Source organism: Pristiophorus japonicus, chromosome 1, assembly GCF_044704955.1.
Source record: "Pristiophorus japonicus isolate sPriJap1 chromosome 1, sPriJap1.hap1, whole genome shotgun sequence".
In the NCBI taxonomy this organism is placed as follows: domain Eukaryota; kingdom Metazoa; phylum Chordata; class Chondrichthyes; family Pristiophoridae; genus Pristiophorus; species Pristiophorus japonicus.
The window spans coordinates 81,957,818-81,979,977 of NC_091977.1; the positions used below are offsets into that span (position 1 = coordinate 81,957,818).

At 46.5% G+C, this 22,160-nt stretch overlaps 1 protein-coding gene across 2 annotated transcripts in view; it reads left to right on the top strand.

Moving 5' to 3' along the window:
• The first annotated feature begins 18,101 nt into the window (after positions 1-18,101).
• Positions 18,102-22,160, top strand: part of pum3 (pumilio RNA-binding family member 3) — a 71,418-nt gene continuing 67,359 nt past the window's right edge. Inside the window, exons 1-2 of one of the 2 annotated variants that reach the window (XM_070881296.1) lie at positions 18,102-18,432; positions 21,425-21,547. In XM_070881296.1, coding sequence (XP_070737397.1) covers positions 21,448-21,547 — 100 coding nt within the window. In that variant the 5' untranslated portion in view covers positions 18,102-18,432; positions 21,425-21,447. Of the gene's footprint in view, positions 18,433-18,662; positions 19,244-21,424; positions 21,548-22,160 lie in introns of those variants that run through there. The other variant, XM_070881287.1, reaches the window with a different exon arrangement.

Genomic DNA, 22,160 nt, shown 5'->3' on the forward strand with positions numbered 1-22,160 from the left:
CCCCCCCCCCCCCCCCCCCGACCCGACCCGTGATCCCGACCGCCGGACCCGACCCGACCCGCCCCCCCCGACCCGACCCGCGCTCCCGTCCCCGACCCGCACTCCCCCCGACCTGACCCGCGCTCCCGACCCCGGACCCGACCCGACCCAACGCCACCTACCTGTAAATCTGGTGCTGGGGACGGGCCCGTTCAGCCTCCCTCCCCCTTCTCCTTTCCCCCCCCTTCTATTTCCCCTTCTCTTCCTCCTCCTCCTCCTCCTCCTCCTCCTCCTCCCCTTCCCCTTCTCCTCCTCCCCTTCCCCTTCTTCTCCTCCCCCCTTTCTCTCCCCCCCACCGCCTCCCTCCCTCCACCCCTTCCTCCCCTCCCCCTGCCCCCACTCCTCCCCTTCCCCACACTGTCAGAAACACAGACACTGACAGATAGACAGTGAGAGACACACACAGACAGACAGAGATAGAGACACTGACAGAGACACACTGTGGGGGGGCATCCCAGCACACTGTTGGAGGGCTCCCGGTGCTGCAATCGGTAAGTAGAAAATGTTTTATTTATTGATTTTTTTAAAATTATTTCTTATTAATTTTTTTGATTGATTTATTGATGTTTTTATCATTTATTATTGATGATGGCTCTTTATTTGTAAAACTGAAGTGTTTAATGTTTGTAAACTTCCCTTTAAACCCCCCCCCACCCCCCCAACCATTCTCTACGCCTGATTTGTAACCTACGCTTGATTTTCTAAAGTGTCGACAAGGTTTTTTCGAGCGTACAAAAATCTTCACTTACTCCATTCTAAGTTAGTTTGGAGTAAGTTTTCACTGACGAAACTTTCAAAACAGGCGTAAGTGGCCGGACACGCTCCCTTTTGAAAAAAAAATTCTGTTCCAAAGTGAAACTGTTCTAACTGACTAGAACTGGAGCAAACTAAATGCCGAGAATTTGAATTTCTAAGATACTCCATTCTACACCAGTTGCTCCAAAAAATCAGGAGCAACTGAGGCCGAAACTTGGGCCCATAAAATGGACTAAGGTCACTGCAGTTCAAGTGCAATACTTTGCCTCGTGGAGTCATTATCAGAGCATCTAAAGACGTAACAACTTCCCCTTCATAAATCCATGCTGACTCTGCCTGACCATTAATAAAAACAAATTAAATTGCCTGTACGTAATGTGCACAGCATCCAAAAGAAAATGGGGGAACTGGAGGTAGCGAGGAGCCAGATGTAGCAGAGCTAACTGAAACATAGCTATAAAACGAACATGACTGGCAATTAAATATTGCAGGGTATCAGTTCATGTTGAGATGGCTGTTAAAAAAAGCATATGAGATCCTTGGCCTTATTAATAGAGGAATAGAGTACAAGAGCAAGGAAGTTATGCCAAATTTTTATAAAACACTGGTTAGGCCTCAGCTGGAGTATTGTGTTCAATTATGGGCACCGCACATTAGGAAGGATGTCAAGGCCTTGGAGAGGGTACAGAAGAGATTTACTAGATTGGTACCAGGGATGAGCGGCTGTAGTTATTTGGAGAGACTCTAGAAGCTGGGGTTGTTCACCCTAGAGCAGAGAAGGTTAAGAGGAGATTTGATAGGTGTTCAAAATCATGAATGGTTTTGATAGAGTAAATGAGGAGAAACTATTTCCAGTGACAGACGGGTCGGCAACCACAGATTTAAGGTGTTTGGCAAAAGAACCAGAGGCAACATGAGGATCCATTTTTTTAAACCCTGAGTTGTTGTGATCTGAAGTGCACTGCCTGAAAGGATGGTGGAAGCAGATTCAATAGTAACATTCAAACAGAATTGGATGAATACTTGAAGGGGAAAAAAATACAGGGCTATGGAAAAGAGTGAGAGTCATTGGATAGCTCTAACAAATGGCAGCACAGGCACCATGGGATGAATGGCCTCCTTCTGTGCTGTATAAGAACATAAGAATTAGGAGCAGGAGTAGGCCATTCGGTCCCTTGAGCTAGCTCTGCCATTCATTATCATGGCTGATCTTCTACCTCAACTCCACTTTCCTGCACTGTCCCCATATCCCTTGATTCCCTTAATATCCAAAAATCTATCGATCTCTGTCTTGAATATACTCAACGACTGAGTCTCCACGGGGTAGAGAATTCCAAATATTCACCACTCTCTGAATGAAGAAATTTCTCCTCATCTCAGTCCTAAATGGCCAATCCCTTATTCTGAGACTGTGACCCCTGGTTCTAGACTCCTCAGCCTGTCAAACCCTGTAAGAATTTTGTATGTTTCAATAAGATCACCTCTCATTCTTCTAAACTCTGGAGAATATAGGCCTGGTTTACTCAATCTCTCCTCCCAGGACAAACCCCCATCCCAGGAATCAGTCTGGTGAACCTTTGTTGCACTCCCTCGATGGCAAGTATATCCTTCCTTAGGTAAGGAGACCAAAACTGTACACAACACTCCAGGTGCGGTCTCACCAGGTGTTGGGGTAAAAAAACTTCTCTTCCTCAAGGTGGCCTCCTTGATATAAGGAATCGATACCTGCCCTTTGACATAGCGAACACGGAATCACTCAGATGAAACTTCAGTTAACCGGTTTATTTGAACATGCTTGGGAAGGTTTCGATGAACACTTAAAAAATACAAGAGTTCTATAAGCACATTTATACAATTTTTCAAGGTGTGCGACCCTCCTACAAAACCAATGATTGGCCTACGGCTCAGACTAGCTCTGGGTGGTTCTCCCCCATCTGTCCATCTCCCATGGTGTCACCCGCCTGGAATGTTTTCAACTTTGCCTCAGTTTTTCATGACTTGTTGATTGACCTTGCTTCCCAGGGTATGCTAACTTTCTAGACTCTTGTTGCCCTTGTTATTCAATACTGAGTGTATGTTTTCATCTTCTATCAGTCTGTGCTAAGGGTCAATGCAGTGTTGACTACTTATGATGGTTCATTAACTCTTAGGCATTGCTGCCTCCCTCTTCTTAACCCAATGTAAATGAGTGTATAAGTGTGCTTTACACACATAAGCGAGTTTTACATAATCGGTCAATATTACAATCCATACCGTAAGACAGAGAAACTCCTGATTCCTCAGAACCTCCTAATTCCCTTTAACCTGATTCCATGTCATTCCCTTATGCTTCTTACTCAAGTGTAATTTTTACCCCCTTACACCAGGACCCTATATAATTGCAATAAGATGTCTTTACTCTTATACTCAAGTCCTCTTGTAATAAAGGCCAACATACCATTTGCTTTCTTAATTGCTTGCTGTATCTGCATGTTAACTTTCAGTGCTTTGTGTACAAGGACACCCAGGTCCCTCTGAACACCAACACTTCCCAATCTCTCACCATTAAAAAATATGCTGCTCTTCTACTTTTCCTACCAAAGTGGATAACTTTACATTTCTCCACATTATATTCCATTTGCCATGTTTTTACCCACTCACTTAACCCGTCCATATCCCCTAGAAGTCTCTTTACAACCTCCTCACAACTTAAATTCCCACCTAGCTTTGTATCATCAGAAAACTTGGATATACAGGTACAACGTCCAAAATCCGGAATCCTCGGGACTGAGTCCGTTCCAGTCTTTGGGTTTTTCTGGATTTCAGGCAAGAAAATCAACAGTCTGAAATCCGGAATCCTAGACTGAATCCGTGCCGGGTTTTGAGTGCCGATGTCTGAAATCCAGCAAAACCCAAAATCCGGCATGGAGTCAGTTGAGGATTCCAGATTTCATACTTGATTTTCTTGCCTGAAATCTGAAATCCTTGACTGAATAGTTGCCGGATTTTGGGTTTTGCCTCAAAATGTCCGGTTTTCGGACAATAATTCCAGATGAGTCCATCAGCTATACGTGAAATGTCTGATTTTCGGACAATAACGGTTTTCCAGAGTTCCGGATTCGGGTATTACATTTGCTCCCCTCATCCAAATCATTGATATAGATTGTGATTATCTTTCCCCAAGCACCGATCCTTGCGGCACCCCACTAGTTACAGCCTGCTAATGCGACAATGACCTGTTTATTCCTACTCTGTTTTCTGTCCGTTAACCAATCCTCAATCCATGCTGGTATATTACCCCCAATCCCATGAGCCCTAATTTTGTTCAATAACCTCTTGAGTGGCACTTTATCGAATGCCTTCTGAAAATCTAAATATACACCACATCCACTCTTTCCCCCTTATCGATTCTGCTTTGTTTATTTTCTGCTCCGTTTTCTTTTTGGCATTGTTAGTATTTTTTTTGCCTGTGGATTTTGTTGACCATTTTCTGGATTTGGAAATAAGTTATATTTAAATGGTATGCTTTAAATTCAAGTGTGTTAAAAATATACAGTTAATATTTTCCTTACAGTCATATGCTGCAGCTGCTGAGACAAAATAATGTTTATGTTAATGAGCCAGACATTAAAGACATGTCCCACAACAGCTAGGGACAATAGGTAATTCATTATCTTTTTCAGACTTCCTATAAAGGTCCACACCTATTATCACTGGGATGAGCCTATTCATTTGAACCCAGCATTCAAACCACAATTTCGCCGAGGCGGGTTCGCTGTGGCTGGGGTCTGTAGCGGGATCCCAACCCATTGCCGGCACCATTCCACTCTGTTGAAATTATTTTACGACGATTTGGCTTGTTACGCCTGCCACCGAGTTTCCCGGCCAATTAAAATGAAGCAGGTCTGATGATATCATTTGATGATGCATCATCAGCTGATTTCCTTAAAGGTACCATGTCAAAATTCATTTGCCAGTATGCTGCCAGTGTTCTGCAGCAAACAACAACAACCTTTATTTATAGGATTATTTGGACAGTAAAATGGCCGCCCCTTGTCTCTGATTGGAGCCCTTGGAGGATAAGCCACACCCTGAAGTTTCCCTGGAATGTGTAACTGGAACCGTCCAGCCCAAGCTCTCACTGACTTCACAAATTGTAACTTGATCCACTTTGACTTTCAGAAGCCACAGAGGATAGATCTCCCCAGAAGCCAGCAAGTGTCAGCCAAAGTCCCCTACTCCAGCGCAAGTGCGTCCCTCCCCCCAACCAAAGTCCCTTACCCCAAAGCAAGTGCATGACGCCCTCCCCCTGCCATAGATGGGGCACTGTATGCGGATTGATAACAGGTTTATTGGCTATGAAGTGAATACTGACAGTGTCGTGATTTCTGGAGTGGAAGAACCACTCTCCCCTCCGATCTCCCACCCCGTCTCTCTCTACTGCCCCAGTGTCTCTCCCCCTCCAGGCCCTCTCCTCCCCTTCCAAAGCTCTCTGTCCCGCCCCCCAAGTTCTCTCTCCCTCCCAGTCTCTCTCTCTCTCTCTCCCCCGCAAGCGCTCTCTTCATCCCTCCCACCAAGCTCTCTCACTCTCTTCCCTCTCCACCCCAAGATCTCTCTCTCCCCCCAGGCGCTCTCGCCCCCCTCCCCCCCCGCCCTCTCCCCCGCCACCCCCCAGCTCTCTTTCACTCCCCCAGGCTATCTCTCTCTCTCTCTCTCTCTCTCTCCAACCACAACCCACCCCCCCAGCTTTCTCTCTCCCCCAGTTTCTCCCCCCCGCCCCCAGGCTATCTCTCTCGCTCTCTCCCCACCCCTACCCCCAGTTTCTTTCTCCCAGGCTGTCTCTCTCCACCGCACCCCCCCGCCTCCCAGCTTTCTCTCTCCCCCAGTTTCTCCTCCCCCCCCCCCAGGCTACCTCTCACTCTCTCTCCCCACCCCAACCCCCAATCTCTTTCCCCCAGGCTCTCTCTCTCCACCGCCCCCCCCCTCCCAGCTTTCTCTCTCCCCCAGTTTCTCCCCACCCCCCAGGCTATCTCTCTCTCTCCGCCCCCCCCAACCCCCAGTCTCTTTCTCCCAGGCTCTCTCTCCTCCAGTCTCTCTCCCGCAGGCTGTATCTCTCCCCCTCCCCCAAGCTCTCTCCTCCCCACTCCCCCAGGCTCTCTCACCCCAATTCCCATCCCCCTCCCAAGCTCTCACTCTCTACGCCCGAGCTCTCTTTCTCTCCCCTAGGCTCTCCCCCAGTCTCTCTCCCTCAGTCTCTCTCCCCCCACCCCTCCCAAGTTCTCTCTCACCCCCAGGCTCTCTCTCTCCCCGCATCCTCAAGCTCCCTCCCCAGCTCTCTCTCGCCCCCAAACTCTCTCTCTCCCCCCCAAGCTCTCTCTCTCTCCTCCAAGCTCTCTCTCTCTCTCCCCCCCCAAGCTATCTCTCTCTCTCTCCCCCAAGCTCACTCTTCCCCAGTCTCTCTCCCCCAAGCTCTCTCTCTCTCTCCCCCAGTTTCTCTCCCCCAAGCTCTGTTTCTTCCCCAGTCTCTCTCCCCCAAGCTCTCTCTCTCTCTCTCTCCCCCAAGCTCTCTCTCCCCCAAGCTCTGTTTCTTCCCCAGTCTCTCTCCCCCAAGCTCTCTCTTCCCCAGTCTCTCTCCCCCAAGCTCTCTCTCTCTCTCTCCCCCAAGCTCTCTCTCCCCCAGTTTCTCTCCCCCAAGCTCTGTTTCTTCCCCAGTCTCTCTCCCCCAAGCTCTCTCTTCCCCAGTCTCTCTCCCCCAAGCTCTGTTTCTTCCCCAGTCTCTCTCCCCCAAGCTCTCTCTTCCCCAGTCTCTCTCCCCCAAGCTCTCTCTCTCTCTCTCCCCCAGTTTCTCTCCCCCAAGCTCTGTTTCTTCCCCAGTCTCTCTCCCCCAAGCTCTCTCTTCCCCAGTCTCTCTCCCCCAAACTCTCTCTCTCTCTCTCCCCCAAGCTCTCTCTCCCCCAGTTTCTCTCCCCCAAGCTCTGTTTCTTCCCCAGTCTTTCTCCCCCCCGCAGTCTTTCTCCCTCAAGTTCTCTCTCTTCCCAAGTCCTGTTTCTTCCCCAGTCTCTCTGCCCCAAGCTCTCTCTTCCCCAGTCTCTCTCCCCCAAGCTCTCTCTCTCTCTCTCTCCCCCAAGCTCTCTCTCCCCCAGTTTCTCTCCCCCAAGCTCTGTTTCTTCCCCAGTCTCTCTCCCCCAAGCTCTCTCTTCCCCAGTCTCTCTCCCCCAAGCTCTGTTTCTTCCCCAGTCTCTCTCCCCCAAGCTCTCTCTTCCCCCAAGCTCTCTCTTCCCCAGTCTCTCTCCCCCAAGCTCTCTCTCTCTCTCTCCCCCAAGCTCTCTCTCCCCCAGTTTCTCTCCCCCAAGCTCTGTTTCTTCCCCAGTCTCTCTCCCCCAAGCTCTCTCTTCCCCAAGCTCTCTCTCCCCCAGTTTCTCTCCCCCAAGCTCTGTTTCTTCCCCAGTCTTTCTCCCCCCCTGCAGTCTTTCTCCCTCAAGTTCTCTCTCTTCCCAAGTCCTGTTTCTTCCCCAGTCTCTCTGCCCCAATCTCTCTCTTGCCCCCAGTCTTTCTCCTCCCCCCCAGTCTTTATCCCCCAGTCTCTTTCCCCCAAGTCCTATCTGCCCCCCAAGCTCGCTCTCTCCCCAAGCCTCGCGGAACATGGTCGGACTGATTTCACGGTCCGACTTCCGGTTTGGGACCGCACTTCCGGTCCCGGCACTTCCAGGTTGGGTGGGAGGCATAAGAAATAGGAGCAGGAGTAGGCCATTTGGTAGCAATGCAATGGAGGAGGATTTCCTGGAGTGTATTAAGGATGGTTTTCTAGACCAATATGTCGAGGAACCGATTAGAGAGTTGGCCATCCTAGACTGCATGATGTGAAATGAGAAGGGACTAATTAGCAATCTTGTTTTGCGAGGCCACTTGGGGAAGAGTGACCATAATATGGTAGAATTCTTTATTAAGATGGAGAGTGACACAGTTAATTCGGAAACTAGGGTCCTGAACTTAAGGAAAGATAACTTTGACGGTATGAGACGTGAATTGGCTAGAATAGACTGGCAAAGGATACGTAAAGGGTTGACGGTAGATAAGCAATGGCAAACATTTAAAGATCACATGGATGAACGTCAGCAATTGTATATCCTTGACTGGAGTAGAAATAAAACGGCTCAACCGTGGCTAACAAGGGAAATTAAGGATAGTGTTAAAACCAAGGAAGAGGCATATAAATTGGCTAGAAAAAGCAACAAACCTGAGGACTGGGAGAAATTTAGAATTCAACAAAGGAGGACTAAGGGTTTAATTAAGAGGGGGAAAATAGAGTACGAGAGGAAGCTTGCAGGGAACATAAAAACTGACTGCAAAAGTTTCTATAAATATGTGAAGAGAAAAAGATTAGTGAAGACAAACGTAGGTCCCTTGGAGTCAGATCCAGGTGAATTTATAATGGGGAACAAAGAAATGGCAGACCAATTGAACAAATACTTCGGTTCTGTCTTCATGAAGGAAGACACAAATAACCTTCCGGATGTACCAGGGGACCGAAGGTCTAGTGAGAAGGAGGAACTGAAGGATATCCTTATTAGGCGGGAAATTGTGTTAGGGAAATTGATGGGATTGAAGGCCGCTAAATCCCCGGGGCCTGATAGTCTGCATCCCAGAGTACTTAAGAAAGTGACCCTAGAAATAGTGGATGCATTGGTGATCATTTTGCAACAGTCTATCGACTCTGGGTCAGTTCCTATGGACTGGAAGGTAGCTAATGTAACACCACTTTTTAAAAAAGGAGGGAGAGAGAAAACGGATAATTATAGACCGGTTAGTCTGACATCAGTAGTGGGGAAAATATTGCAATCAATCATTAAGGATGAAATAGCAGCACATTTAGAAAGCAGTGACAGGATTGGTCCAAGTCAGCATGGATTTATGAAAGGGAAATCATACTTGACGAATCTTTTGGAATTTTTTGAGGATGTAACTAGCAGAGTGGACAAGGGAGAACCAGTGGATGTGGTGTATTTGGACTTTCAAAAGGCTTTTGACAAGATCCCGCACAAGAGATTGGTGTGCAAAATCAAAGCACATGGTATTGGGGGTAATGTACTGACGTGGATAGAGAACTGGTTGGCAGACAGGAAGCAGAGAGTCGGGATAAATGGGTCCTTTTCAGAAAGGCAGGCAGTGACTAGTGGAGTGCCGCAGGGCTCAGTGCTGGGACCCCAGCTCTTTACAATATACATTAACGATTTAGATGAAGGAATTGAATGTAATATCTCCAAGTTTGCAGATAACACTAAACTGGGTGGCGGAGTGAGCTGTGAGGAGGACGCTAAGAGGCTGCAGGGTGACCTGGACAGGTTCGGTGAGTGGGAAAATGCATGGCAGATGCAGTATAATGTGGATAAATGTGAGGTTATCCATTTTTGGGGCAAAAACACGAAGGCAGAATATTATCTGAATGGCGGCAGATTAGGAAAAGGGAAGGTGCAACGAGTCCTGGGTGTCATGGTTCATCAGTCATTGAAAGTTGGCATACAGTACAGCAGGCAGTGAAGAAGGGAAATGGTATGTTGGTCTTCATAGCTAGGGGATTTGAGTATAGGAGCAGGGAAGTCTTACTGCAGTTGTACAGGGCCTTGGTGAGGCCTCACCTGGAATATTGTGTTCAGTTTTGGTCTCCTAATCTGAGGAAGGACGTTCTTGCTATTGAGGGAGTGCAGCGAAGGTTCACCAGACTGATTCCAGGGATGGCTGGACTGACATATGATGAGAGACTGGATCAACTGGGCCTTTATTCACTGGAATTTAGAAGGATGAGAGGGGATCTCATAGAAACATATAAGATTCTGACGGGACTGGACAGTTTAGATGCGGGAAGAATGTTCCCGATGTTGGGGAAGTCCAGAACCAGGGGACACAGTCTTAGGATAATGGGTAGGCCATTTCGGACTGAGATGAGGAGAAACTTCTTCACTCAGAGAGTTGTTAACCTGTGGAATTCCCTGCCGCAGAGAGTTGTTGATGCTAGTTCATTAGATATATTCAAGAGGGAGTTAGGTATGACCCTTACAGCTAAAGAAATCAAGGGGTATGGAGAGAAAGCAGGAAAGGGGTACTGAGGGAATGATCAGCCATGATCTTATTGAATGGCGGTGCAGGCTCGAAAAGCCGAATGGCCTACTTCTGCACCTATTTTCTCTGTTTCTATGCCATCTAGTTCTGTCTCCCCCATCAGTGGAAACATCCTCTCTGCATCCACCTTGTCAAGTCCCGTCATAATATTATACGTTTTGATAAGATCACTTCTCATTCTTCTGAATTCCAATGAGTAGAGGCCCAACCTCCTCAACCTTTCCTCATAAGTCAACGGCCTCATCCCCGGAATCAACCTAGTGAACCTTCTCTGAACTGCCTCCATTTTGTAAATATGGAAACCAAAACTGTACACAGTATTCCAGGTGTGGCCTCACCTATGCCCTGTATAGCTGCAGCAAGACTTCCCTGCTTCCCGGCCAAGATTCCATTGGCCTTCCTGATCACTTGCTGTACCTGCATACTAACCTTTTGTGTTTTATACATCGGGGTGGGGACTCGACAGAAAAATTTCAGTACAAATAGTCAGTCCCTTAATTATATAGCGCCTTTAACGTAACAAAACATCCCAAGGCGCTTCACAGCAGTGTTATAAGACAAAACAGATAAATTTGATACCAAGTCACTTAAGAAAAAATTACGGCAGGTGACCAAAAGCTTGGTTAAAGAGGTAGGTTTTAAGGAGCATCTTAAAGGAGGAATGTGATATAAATGCAGACTATAGATATACTCTCTGTGTAGTCACTGTATTGTTGCATAAGATGGAGACTTGTTTACCTGATGTACTATCAATAAGGTTTATACTGTGTATATACTATGCTGGCACCACTAGAGGGTGCAACTGGTGGAGACTGGAGTTTCCTGCCCTGGTGGTAGAGGCTGTATAAAAGGGTAGCCACCATGCGGCTACCTCACTCTGGAGTTACGAATAAAGGACCAAGGTCACTACAATTTGAGTACAACACATTGCCTCGTGGAGTCATTCATAAGTACATTACAGACATAACAGAAAGAGAGGTAGAGAGGCGGAGAGGTTTAGGGAAGGAGTTCCAGAGCTTCGGGCCCAAGCAGCTGAAGGCACAGCCACCGATGTTTAAGCAGTGATAATCATGGATACTCAAGAGGGCAGAATTTGAGGAGCGCAGACATCCCGTAGGATTGTGAGGCTGAAAGAAATTACAGATATAGGGAGGGGCGAGGCCATGGAAGGATTTATAAACACAGATGAGAATTTTGAAATCGAGGTGTTGCTTAACCGGGAGCCAATGTAGGTCAGCGAGCACAGGGGTGATGGGTGATCGAGACTTGGTGTGAGTTCGGACACGGGCTGCCGAGTTTTGGATGACCTCAAGTTTATGAAGTGTAGTCTGTAGGAGGCCAGCCAGGAGTGCGCTGGAGTAGTCAAGTCTAGAGGTAACAAAGGCATGGATGAGGGTTTCAGCAGCAGAAGAGCTGAGGCAGAGGCGGAGGCAGGCAATGTTACGGAGGTGGAAATAGGTGGTTTTAGTTATGCCGCGAATGTGTGGCCGGGAGCTCATTTCAGGATCAAATATGACGCCTAGGTTGCGAACAGTGTGGTTTAGCCTTAGATAGATGCCAGGGAGAGGGATGGAGTCAGTGGTTAAGGAACGCAGTTTGTGGCGGGGATCAAAAATAATGGCTTTGGTCTTCCCAATATTTAATTGGGGAAAATTTCTGCTCATCCAGTACTGGCTATTGGACAAGCAATCTGACAATTTAGAGACCATGGAGGGGTCGGGAGATATGGTGGAGAGGTAGAGCTGGGTGTCGTCAGCGTACATGTGGAAACTGACTCCCATGTTTTTGGGTGATGTTGCCAAGGGGCAACATATAAATGAGAAATAAGAGGGAGCCAAGCATAGATCTTTGGGGGACACTAGACTTAATGATGCGGGAGTGGGAAGAGAAGCCATTGGAGGAGATTTTCTGGCTACGATTAGATAGATAACAATGAAACCAGGTGAGTGCAGTCCCACCCAGCTGGACGATGGTGGCGAGGTGTTGGAAGAAGATGGAGTGGTCAACCGTGTCAAAAACTGCAGACAGGTCCAGGAGGATGAGGAGGAGTTAGTTTACCTTTGTCACAGTCACAAAGGATGTCATTTGTGACTTTGATGAGAGCTGTTTCAGTACTGTGGCAGGGGCGGAAACCAGATTGAAGGGATTCAAACATAAAGTTCCAGGAAAGAAGAGCACGGATTTGGGAGGTGACAACACGTTCAGGGACTTTGGAGAGGAAAGGGAGGTTGGAGAAGGGCGGTAACTAGCAAGCACAGTAGGGTCAAGGGTTGTTTTTTTTGAGTGGGGTGATGACGGCAGATTTGAAGGAGAGTGGGACCGTACCTGAGGAGGGAGAACCGTTAACAATATTAGCTAACATGGGAGCCAGAAAAGGAAGCTGGGTGATCAGCAGTTTAGTGGGAATAGGGCCAAGGGAGCAGGACGTGGGTCTCATGGACAAGATGAGTGTGGAGAGGTCAAGAGGGGAGATCGGAGAGAAACTGGAAAAGTTGCGAGTTTAGGGCTGGGGCAGGGGGGATCCTTAGAGGAAGTATAGCCTGGTGGGCTAGGGGAAGGAAGGGAAGTGGCAGAGTCTGCTGATCGGATAGTCTCAATCTTTGAGACAAACGAGTCCATGAGCTCCTCACACTTGTTGGAGGTGAGTGTGGTGGTGACAGGGGAGCAGGGTTTAAGAAGACGGTTAGCTGTAGAGAATAGTAGCCGGGAGTTATCTTTGCATTCCAGAATGATCTTGGAATAGTGAGCAGTTTTGGCAAACAAGAGTAAGACCCAATAATGCTTTATGTGGCCCAGTCAAATCTGATGGTGAATGGCTAAACCAGTTGTCCGCCACAGCCATTCAAGTCTGTGCCCCTTGGATTTGAGGGAGCGAAGATGAGGGCCGTACCAGGGGGAACGGCCAGGGTGAGAGAGAGTAATGGTTTTAATAGGGACTAGTACATCAAAGGTGGGGGTGAGGGTGTAGTTGAGCAGATCGATGGCTGTAGAAATGTCGTGGTGAAAGGAAGGCCAAAGGCTGGACAGTTTGGAGTTGATAAGTGCAGTTGTAAGAGAGTTTGGAGAGTTTTTTCCGGGGCTGGATGCAGAAGGAAGGAGTGTTGGATTGGGGTAGGGGGATGTGGGTGGAGAGCAATACAAGGAAATGGTCAGAGTTGGCCTTATCTGTAATTGACACGGTAGGAACAGCGAGACCATGAGAGATGGCAAGGTTAAGGGGGTGACCATGAATATGAACACTGCCAAGCACTGCACAAAGGTGCACGGCTGCACCCAGGCTCTCCCATGACTCCCTCTCCAGATGCTTTGGGAAGGAGTCACAGCACGCAGGGGGGTTCTCTTCCCTTGCAATGGACGGAAGAGACCTTTCCAGGAGACCAATGCAGCCTGGTTGCACAGGAGGTCACAAGCAGGGATGTCATCAAGAGGACCAGGCTGCAGTGGCACAAACCTTTCAGTGATCTCAGTAGATCATGAAACGTTACTGCAAAGCCACACTCAACCTCATCCTGCTGTGCCACTCATCACATCGCCATCACTCTGCCTTCCCTACTCTACCCCGGGGCCTAATAGTCTGCATCCCAGAGTACTTAAGGAAGTGGACATAGAAATAGTGGATGTATTGGTGATAATTTTCCAACAATCAATCGACTCTAGATCAGTTCCTATGGACTGGAGGGTAGCTAATGTAACACCACTTTTTAAAAAAGGAGGGAGAGAAAATGGGTAATTATACACTGGTTAGCCTGACATCAGTAGTGGGGAAAATTTTGGAATCAATCATTAAGGATGAATTTGGAAAGCAGTGACAGGATCGGACCAAGTCAGCATGGATTTATGAAAGGGAAATCATGCTTGACGAATCTTCTGTAATTTTTTGAGGATGTAACTAGCAGAGTGGACAAGGGAGAACCAGTGGATGTGGTGTATTTGGACTTTCAAAAGGCATTTGACAAAGTCCCGCACAAGAGATTGGTGTGCAAAATCAAAGCGCATGGTATTGGAGGTAATGTACTGACATAGATAGAGAACTGGTTGGCAGACAGGAAGCAGAGAGTCAGGATAAACAGGTCCTTTTCAGAATGGCAGGCAGTGACTAGTGGAGTGCCGCAGGGCTCAGTGCTGGGACCCCAGCTCTTTACAATATACATTAACGATTTAGATGAAGGAATTGAGTGTAATGTCTCCAGGTTTGCGGATGACACTAAACTGGGTGGCGGTGTGAGCTGTGAGGAGGACGCTAAGAGGCTGCAGGGTGACTTGGACAGGTTAGGTGAATGGGCAAATGCATGGCAGATGCAGTATAATCTGGATAAATGTGAGGTTATCCATTTTGGGGGCAAAAACACAAAGGAAAATTATTATCTGGATGGCGGCAGATTAGGAAGAGGAGGTGTAACGAGACCTGGGTGTCATGGTTCATCAGTCACTGAAAGTGGGCGTACAGCAGGTGGTGAAGACAGCAAATGGTATGTTGACCTTCATAGCTCGGGGATTTGAGTATAGGAGCAGGGAGGTCTTACTGCAGTTGTACAGGGCCTTAGTGAGGCCTCATCTGGAATATTGTGTGCAGTTTTGGTCTCCTAATCTGAGGAAGGACGTTCTTGCTTTTGAGAGAGTGCAGCGAAGGTTCAGCAGACTGATTCCAGGGATGGCTGGTCTGTCATATAAGGAGAGACTGGATCAACTGGGCCTTTATTCACTGGAGTTTAGAAGGATGAGAGGGGATCTCATAGAAATGTATAAGATTCTGACGGGACTGGACAGGTTAGATGCGGGAAGAATGTTCCCGATGTTGGGGAAGTCCAGAACCAGGGGACATAGTCTTAGGATAAGGGGTGGGCCATTTAGGACTGAGATGAGGAGAAACTTCTTCACTCAGAGAGTCGTTAATCTATGTAATTCCTTGCCGCAGAGAGTTGTTGATGCCAGTTCATTGGATTTATTCAAGAGGGAGTTGGATATGGCCCTTATGGCTAAGGGGATCAAGGGGTATGGAGAGAAAACAGGAAAGGGGTACTGAGGGAATGATCAGCCGCGATCTTATTGAATGGCGGTGCAGGCTCGAAAGGCCAAATGGCCTACTCCTGCACCTATTTTCTGTGTTTCTACTCAATGCTGGTAAAATTCTGGCCTAAGTATCTGCTAAAGCTATCACCTGGGAGGAGGTAACTGGTTTTATTGACAGGCCTACTGATGAATTCATGGAATGTGGAAGAATTTGGAGGGATTCCTATGATTCCTATGGTCACAAGTGGGGAACAAAGAGGAATATATGCAGCTCAGTTCTGTTGTAAGATGTGGTAAGGGAGAGAAGGGGTGGATAGATTGTCCTGTTTAAGAGAGAACAAACTAGGCCTGGAGTCAGGTCAGAAAAAAATAAGTGAGCCCGCTAATAGGGTTAGTGTGGCATAATTTTATTATTTTTCTTGGTCACAAGGAGGAATCTGAAGTTAGTTGGACTAAAGTGAGTTATCTATACATTTACTTGCTGCCTGTAAAATAAAGCACCGTAATAATTTGTATTTGGCCTTTCCTCACTAAGGTCTGCCTACCAAAAGAACACGCGACAGCATGTGTTGCTGTGAGAAAGACATGGGTTCCGAATTTGGTGAAGGCCTCCACCATACAGACAAGTCCCTGTAAAGAAATACATTAAAAAAATGTCACTAAGCTGTTTTCCCCCATCTTCACACTTTCCGTTGAGGACAGAGCAGCCTCCGTGCAGCGGTCCACCGTTGTCCTGCCGCTGACTCCCGCCCGCATGAATATGGCAGCTCGGCGAGCGGGAGTCTACTTACGCGCATCGGCCGTCCGCTGACTGTCCACCCACTGCCGCCGACATTCTTCTGCTCGAACCGCCCAGTGCCACTTTCGACATGACCTGGAACGTGACACTGTGCGGTTCGAGCAGAAGAATGTCAGCGGCGGTGAGTGCATAAATTTCAGCCCCATGATATCCCGCTTCGAACACAGCGGGGCACTATTGTTACACCCTCAGGTTATACCCCTGTACCATTAGATATTGAGCAGTGCGGGTGCACTCCTGAACTTAAAATGTGCAGGCTGCTTATGGAGTGAGTCTGAGAGAATATCTCAGGCAGACCTGAAATTTGTAACTGGAATGATTGTGTGAAACCAAAAGCAGATAATATTGTCTGCAAAATCCCTGGGTGTAATTCCTGACGAAGCTAGCTTTATTTCAGTGTGAGATATCAAGGTATTCATTACCTTGAGTTTATTATGAATGAATTTATCACATCAATCAAACTGACAGACAGTAACATTTTTGCTTTCTTCTGCACAGTAATCCAGTGCTTCTAGCAGTGGCCTGTTACACACAGACCAATTAACAAGCACATTATAATAGTTCCTCACATATGTGATGGTGACCCCTGATTTATTTTGTAGGTCTGATTCTGCATAGTAGCTATATATGGTTTCCCAGAAAAAAACCTCACTAAATGAGCCTGGTGCCACCTGGTGATGGAAGATTTTTATGCAGCTGCGACAGCAGTCCTGATCTGGTTCTATGCTATTTGCTTCTTTAGTATATATTTCCTTAAGAACACAAGAACGCATGGAACAAGGAGAGGCAATTATTCCTGCGCACCCAAAGCCAAATTGAGAGAAACTGAGGAACATCACATAAATCTCATATCACACACTAATCATCCCTGACCTGCCACATTACATGACATTTTCATATCACGGCAGACCAAAAACTACCATGTTCAATGCAGCGTCATGAACTCTATTTATTCTTATCCTTTTAACCCTCAATCCCATCCCTAATCAGCTATTCATTCAACTCTTCTGCTAGTGACGGTGAATCAGCACAGGATGTCCTGCTATCAGTGCACAATATTACTGCGGTACTCTCAACCTGAGTTTTATGAGTTTGAAGAGTCAGCCAAGCTCCAAAGAACAACGTGTAGTCAAATTATCCAGCTATACTGGAGCCTCCATAAGCTTTGGTTCATTATCAACCATTTTTTAATCTTTGATACAATATCGCCCAGTGAAAGTATTGTGATAAATCTGCATATAGAAACAACTGATTGTAGGTTTTAAACAATTTTTGAACAATCAGTGAATGATTTAAAGCTCACTGTGCCACATGGGGATCTTAATATTTCTAGCTCTTAACCATGTTGGTAGCCAAGGTAATAGGAACATTGGAACACCTATCAAGTGACCCTGTGCTCTAAAGAATGAGTATATAGACATCAGATAGGGATAGAATCAGGCTACAATGCCCAGACTTTGATAAAGCCTGTGTTCTTACATGGCACCATCTTTCATAATGAAAATATTGTTTGTAATGCTGAAACTGTTTATGGATTAGAAATTGCCAGACAACATAATCAACAACATTCTGATTTAATTTGATAAGTTTCCTTTCTCTTTTTGTACAATTTGGGTGTTTATTGTTTGTGCCCATCTGAGAAGAGGGCACTTTTGTTGCGCTATTTTTTTTGTATTTATCACAACCGACTGTCATCCTGCTTGGTCAAATGTAGAGCAAACAGGTGGTAACCATACCGACACACCATTCCTAAACACTGACAATGAATGCACGTTTCACTCTGATTTTCTGACACTGAGAAGTCATTTAGATCCCAACTAATAATTCCACAGACTATTAAGTTTTATCATATTGTCAAGCAAAACACAAGTTCAATATCAAGATTAGGGAAACTTTAAAACGGATATCAAACCAGTGAGATTTTCAACATCAAGTTAAATTGAGTTAAATTTATGATCAAAAGAGACAGATACAAAACGTATTTAAACGAATTGTTATTTTTACTTTTAGCGCGAGATACATCAAAACTATTAATTTCTAAATCAAAATGATTGAAACTTGATCAGTCTGTTTTATTTATCCATATATTATAAAAATAACAAGTAACAGTCTACAGCAAGCCTGGGACTCTCCACAGAGAGGCGGTGTCACCCGGACACGTTGTACAAACCTCCATTTCCTGGTGTCACCCGGACACTAAATCCGTTGTACAAACCTCCATGTCCTGGTGTCACCGGTGCAACCCGCCCTCCATCGTCATTACCGTCTCGAGCGGTATCGGGCTATTTCCACGGCTGAAAGTGATATTTTAAAAAGTTTTATTGAATTGAATTGTGTTTAAAAATGTTTTAAATTTCATATCAAATACGATAATACAATTTAAAAATTAATGGCATTTTAGGAAATAGGCTCAATCATACTGACCAATGAAAGAGCGAGCGTGGTGACGTTGGTCGCAGTTCGAGCCGGACCCCACACGTGGAGCGGAGCAGGCGCAGTGTGAGCCGGGGCCCACACGTGGAGCGGAGCAGACGCAGGGTGAACCGGGGCCCACACGTGGAGCGGAGCAGGCGCAGTGTGAGCCGGGGCCCACACGTGGAGCGGAGCAGACGCAGGGTGAACCGGGGCCCACACGTGGAGCGGAGCAGACGCAGGGTGAACCGGGGCCCACACGTGGAGCGGAGCAGACGCAGGGTGAACCGGGGCCCACACGTGGAGCGGAGCAGACGCAGGTTGGTGGTTGTTGGGGGTTGCGGGTGACGGTTTCACCGAGCGGCACTGGGAGCCTCGGGGACAAGACTCGCGGTCTGGGGCCCCGACACCGTGAATTAGGGAGGGAGAGAGAGGTGGGGGGGAGGGAATGTCACCAAGGCGGCTTCCCCCGGCCCGGCCTGTTCCTCTGGTGACCGGCCCTGGCTGTGTCACAGTGCAGTGCAGCAGCCCAGGCGGATGGCTGGAGGTGTAGCTCACTGAGGCGGCGCCACTCTGGGAGACCCAGCCTCACCGGTGGATGTGCAGTTCTGGGCATTAAATACTGGCACTCCATTATCGTGCCGAGGGAATGCCGCACTGTCTGGGTTGAGACGTGTAACCGAGGCCCTGTCTTCTGTACAGCCCAGGGAAGTGTCTCAGAACAACAAAATGGTCATGTAGTCTATGGGTACACCATGTGGCAGGACAGCGGGAATCTGGAGCAATTTCTTCCCTCCCCCACACCCAAAGTTGAAGTTAGGTCAATTGAAAATTTCAAAACTGAGTGACATTGTGTTGGGCATGGGTATTAATGGTTGTAAAACCAAGGCGAGTAGATGGTGTTAAGATACAGATCAGCCATGATCTAATTGAATGGTGGAACAGGCTCTAGTGGCTCAATAGCCACCTCCTGGTCACTTGCGTGTTGCTGGATTGTCACAATATCCCCCACGTTGTCCTACACTTGATGCACCTCCCACGCCTGGCCGAATGTGACTCCGGTCTACACTGTGATTGACTCTCCATACCCTCTGAAGTAACCTAGCAAGCAAGCTGTGAAGAAGGCAAATGGTATGTTGGTCTTCATAACTAGGGGATTTGAGTATAGGAGCAGGGAGGTCTTACTGCAGTTGTACAGGGCCTTGGTGAGGCCTCACCTGGAATATTGTGTACAGTTTTGGTCTCCTAATCTGAGGAAGGACGTTCCTGCTATTGAGGGAGTGCGGTGAAGGTTCCCAGACTGATTTCTGGGCTGGTGGGACTGACATATGAGGAGAGACTGGATCAACTGGGCCTTTATACACTGGCGTTTAGAAGGATGAGAGGGGATCTCATAGAAACATATAACATTCTGATGGGACTGGACAGGTTAGATGCAGGAAGAATGTTCCCGATGATGGGGAAGTCCAGAACCAGGGGACACAGTCTAAGGGTAAGGGGTAGGCAATTTAGGACTGAGATGAGGAGAAACTTCTTCACTCGGAGAGTTGTTAACCTATGGAATTCCCTGCCGCAGAGAGTTGTTAATGCCAGTTCATTGGATATATTCAAGAGCGAGTTAGATATGGCCCTTACGGCTAAGGGGATCAAGGAGTATGGAGAGAAAGCAGGAAAGAGGTACTGAGGGAATGATCAGCCATGATATTGAATGGCGGTGCAGGCTCGAAGGGCCGAATGGCCTACTCCTGCACCTATTTTCTATGTTCAGTTCAAGCAGTTTCCAGAGCCCTCCGCCACCTTGAGGCAATTCGTGATGGGCAATAAATGTGGTATTGTCAGTGTTGCAGACAGCTCGAGAACAAATTAAAAATCCAGAACCACAGAAGTGTAAGTGATTTTCTATGTAGGTGAACCCTGAGAAATATGTAGCAGCTACAAACTTCTGTGCTCCACTGTGCCACACAAGATCCGGGCTCCGCCTGCTCTAGTTGTATACTCTACCCTACCACGCTCCTTCTAGGCTCCAGCTTTTTCAGCCTTGACTCCATTCTCATCTATCACAAGGTAGCCGCGCTGTGTTCGAGCTTTGCTTTTTCTTCCTTCCATAGAACTAGTTATTCTGGTACTCAGCCAATTGGTGCTCCAAATGTGCAGGTCTTGTGATTGGGATATGGATCATGGTCCATCATTTGAATAGTCCAGCCATAGTGTTTTGTTTAATGTATGTATAAAATTGTTGCAATATATGCTGAATATAATTGGAGTATATACTATCTAGTATCAACAATGTATACTAATATAGTTAAGCTTTCTGGTTTTCGGGATAAACCTGATAATTCCCCATTCAGTCCAAAGAAGATTCCAAAATTATGGTTAAAATTTCTTGGAAGTGTTGATGTTGGTACTAGGCTGTGACCCATATAGCTACCGTTTCTGTTTTGAGAAGATTACACTTCAGCTTTCTGTACTGATGGCAGCATTGATGTGAAGTGTTCCCCCTGTTGCTTGTATCTTGCGCAGGAGTGTGATGGGGAGGAGATACTAAGGATGCAGTTCATGATGCACACTTTCAGAATTGTTTTGTTGATTAAATTTTCTGGTTACAATGGTTGGTCATCCTTTACTCAAGAAAGCAAGCTTGGCCTGATATTTCTTTGAAAGAATTCAGGGGAAATAAAATTAGAAAATCAGGACCTAAGCAAGTTGTAATTCATAGATGTAATCATTTATGAACTCTTGTCCACCCTAATTTCTCTGCCATTGTCATCTGATGCCTTGCAAATTGTTCTTGCTGTTGCTGCGTACTTGTCAGATTACCTTTTTGACATGCATATTACTGTGTGCTTTATATTTGAGATATTTATCAGAAAAATGGCTGATTACATGTTTGAATTATATTTAATTTCCAATTTTTTTCCATGTGATGCTTTTGCTTTTTTCGCTAATCATCTTTCGGTTAAATGTACAAACGTTTCAGTACTTGAGTTTTCAGAGAAATCCAGACCAAGGATTCTGTTTCTGGCTCGTGAGGCAGAGTTGTCCCCATGTTGCACTAATTGTAGTTCTCCCTTCCCTTTCAAACTACTTAAAGATGCAATCTGCCAATCTGATTTAGATGATTAATCCATTCTATTAACAAAGACTCAATTCTGAGGTTTTACAAGTTTAGAAATAGTTGTGGTCTGTTGGTAATGAAAGTTCTATATGCATTTAAAAATGTAATGTTCTGTAGCATTCCAAAGCATTACACTATTCCATCTGGTCTGCTGAAGCATAGACCCAGTGCTGTAACAGTTTGAATTGTCCTTGCAGGTTTCTTGAGATAGTGCGTAATCATGGTGGTCGAAGGTAAAAAGTTTTCCGGGAAAGGTAGAAATGCACCACCTGGAAAGAGCAAATTTAAAAAGTTTAAAGGATCTAAGAATGTTTCATCAGGTAAGACTTTGATATCATTAGAATACAATAGGTGCAACAACCTTCCATCAGTTTTAATCCCAAAATGAAACTAGAGTCTCCTCCCATATTCTGTTGCTATTTTAATATACAATAATGGTCAGCTGATGTGCGGTCTTGAAAGTGAGCCCTCCACATAGCAATGATAATTCGGTCAGGCAGAGTCAGCATGGATTTATGATAGGGAAGTCATGTTTGACAAATTTGCTGGAATTTTTTGAGGATGTAACGAACAGGGTGGATAAAAGGGAACCAGTGGATGATGGTGTATTTGGACTTCCAGAAGGTATTTGACAAGGTGCCACATAAAAGATTACTGCACAAGATAAAAGTTCATGGGGTTGGGGGTAATATATTAGCATGGATAGAGGATTGGCTAATTAACAGAAAACAGAGAGTCGGGAGGAATGGTTCATTCTCAGGTTGGCAACCAGTAACTAGTGGGGTGCCGCAGAGATCAGTGCTGAGACCCCAACTATTTACAATCTATGGAAGAAGGGACCAAGTGTAACACAGCCAAGTTTGCTGACGATACAAAGATTGGGAGGAAAAGCAATGTGTGAGGAGGATACAAAAACCCACAGAAGGACATAGA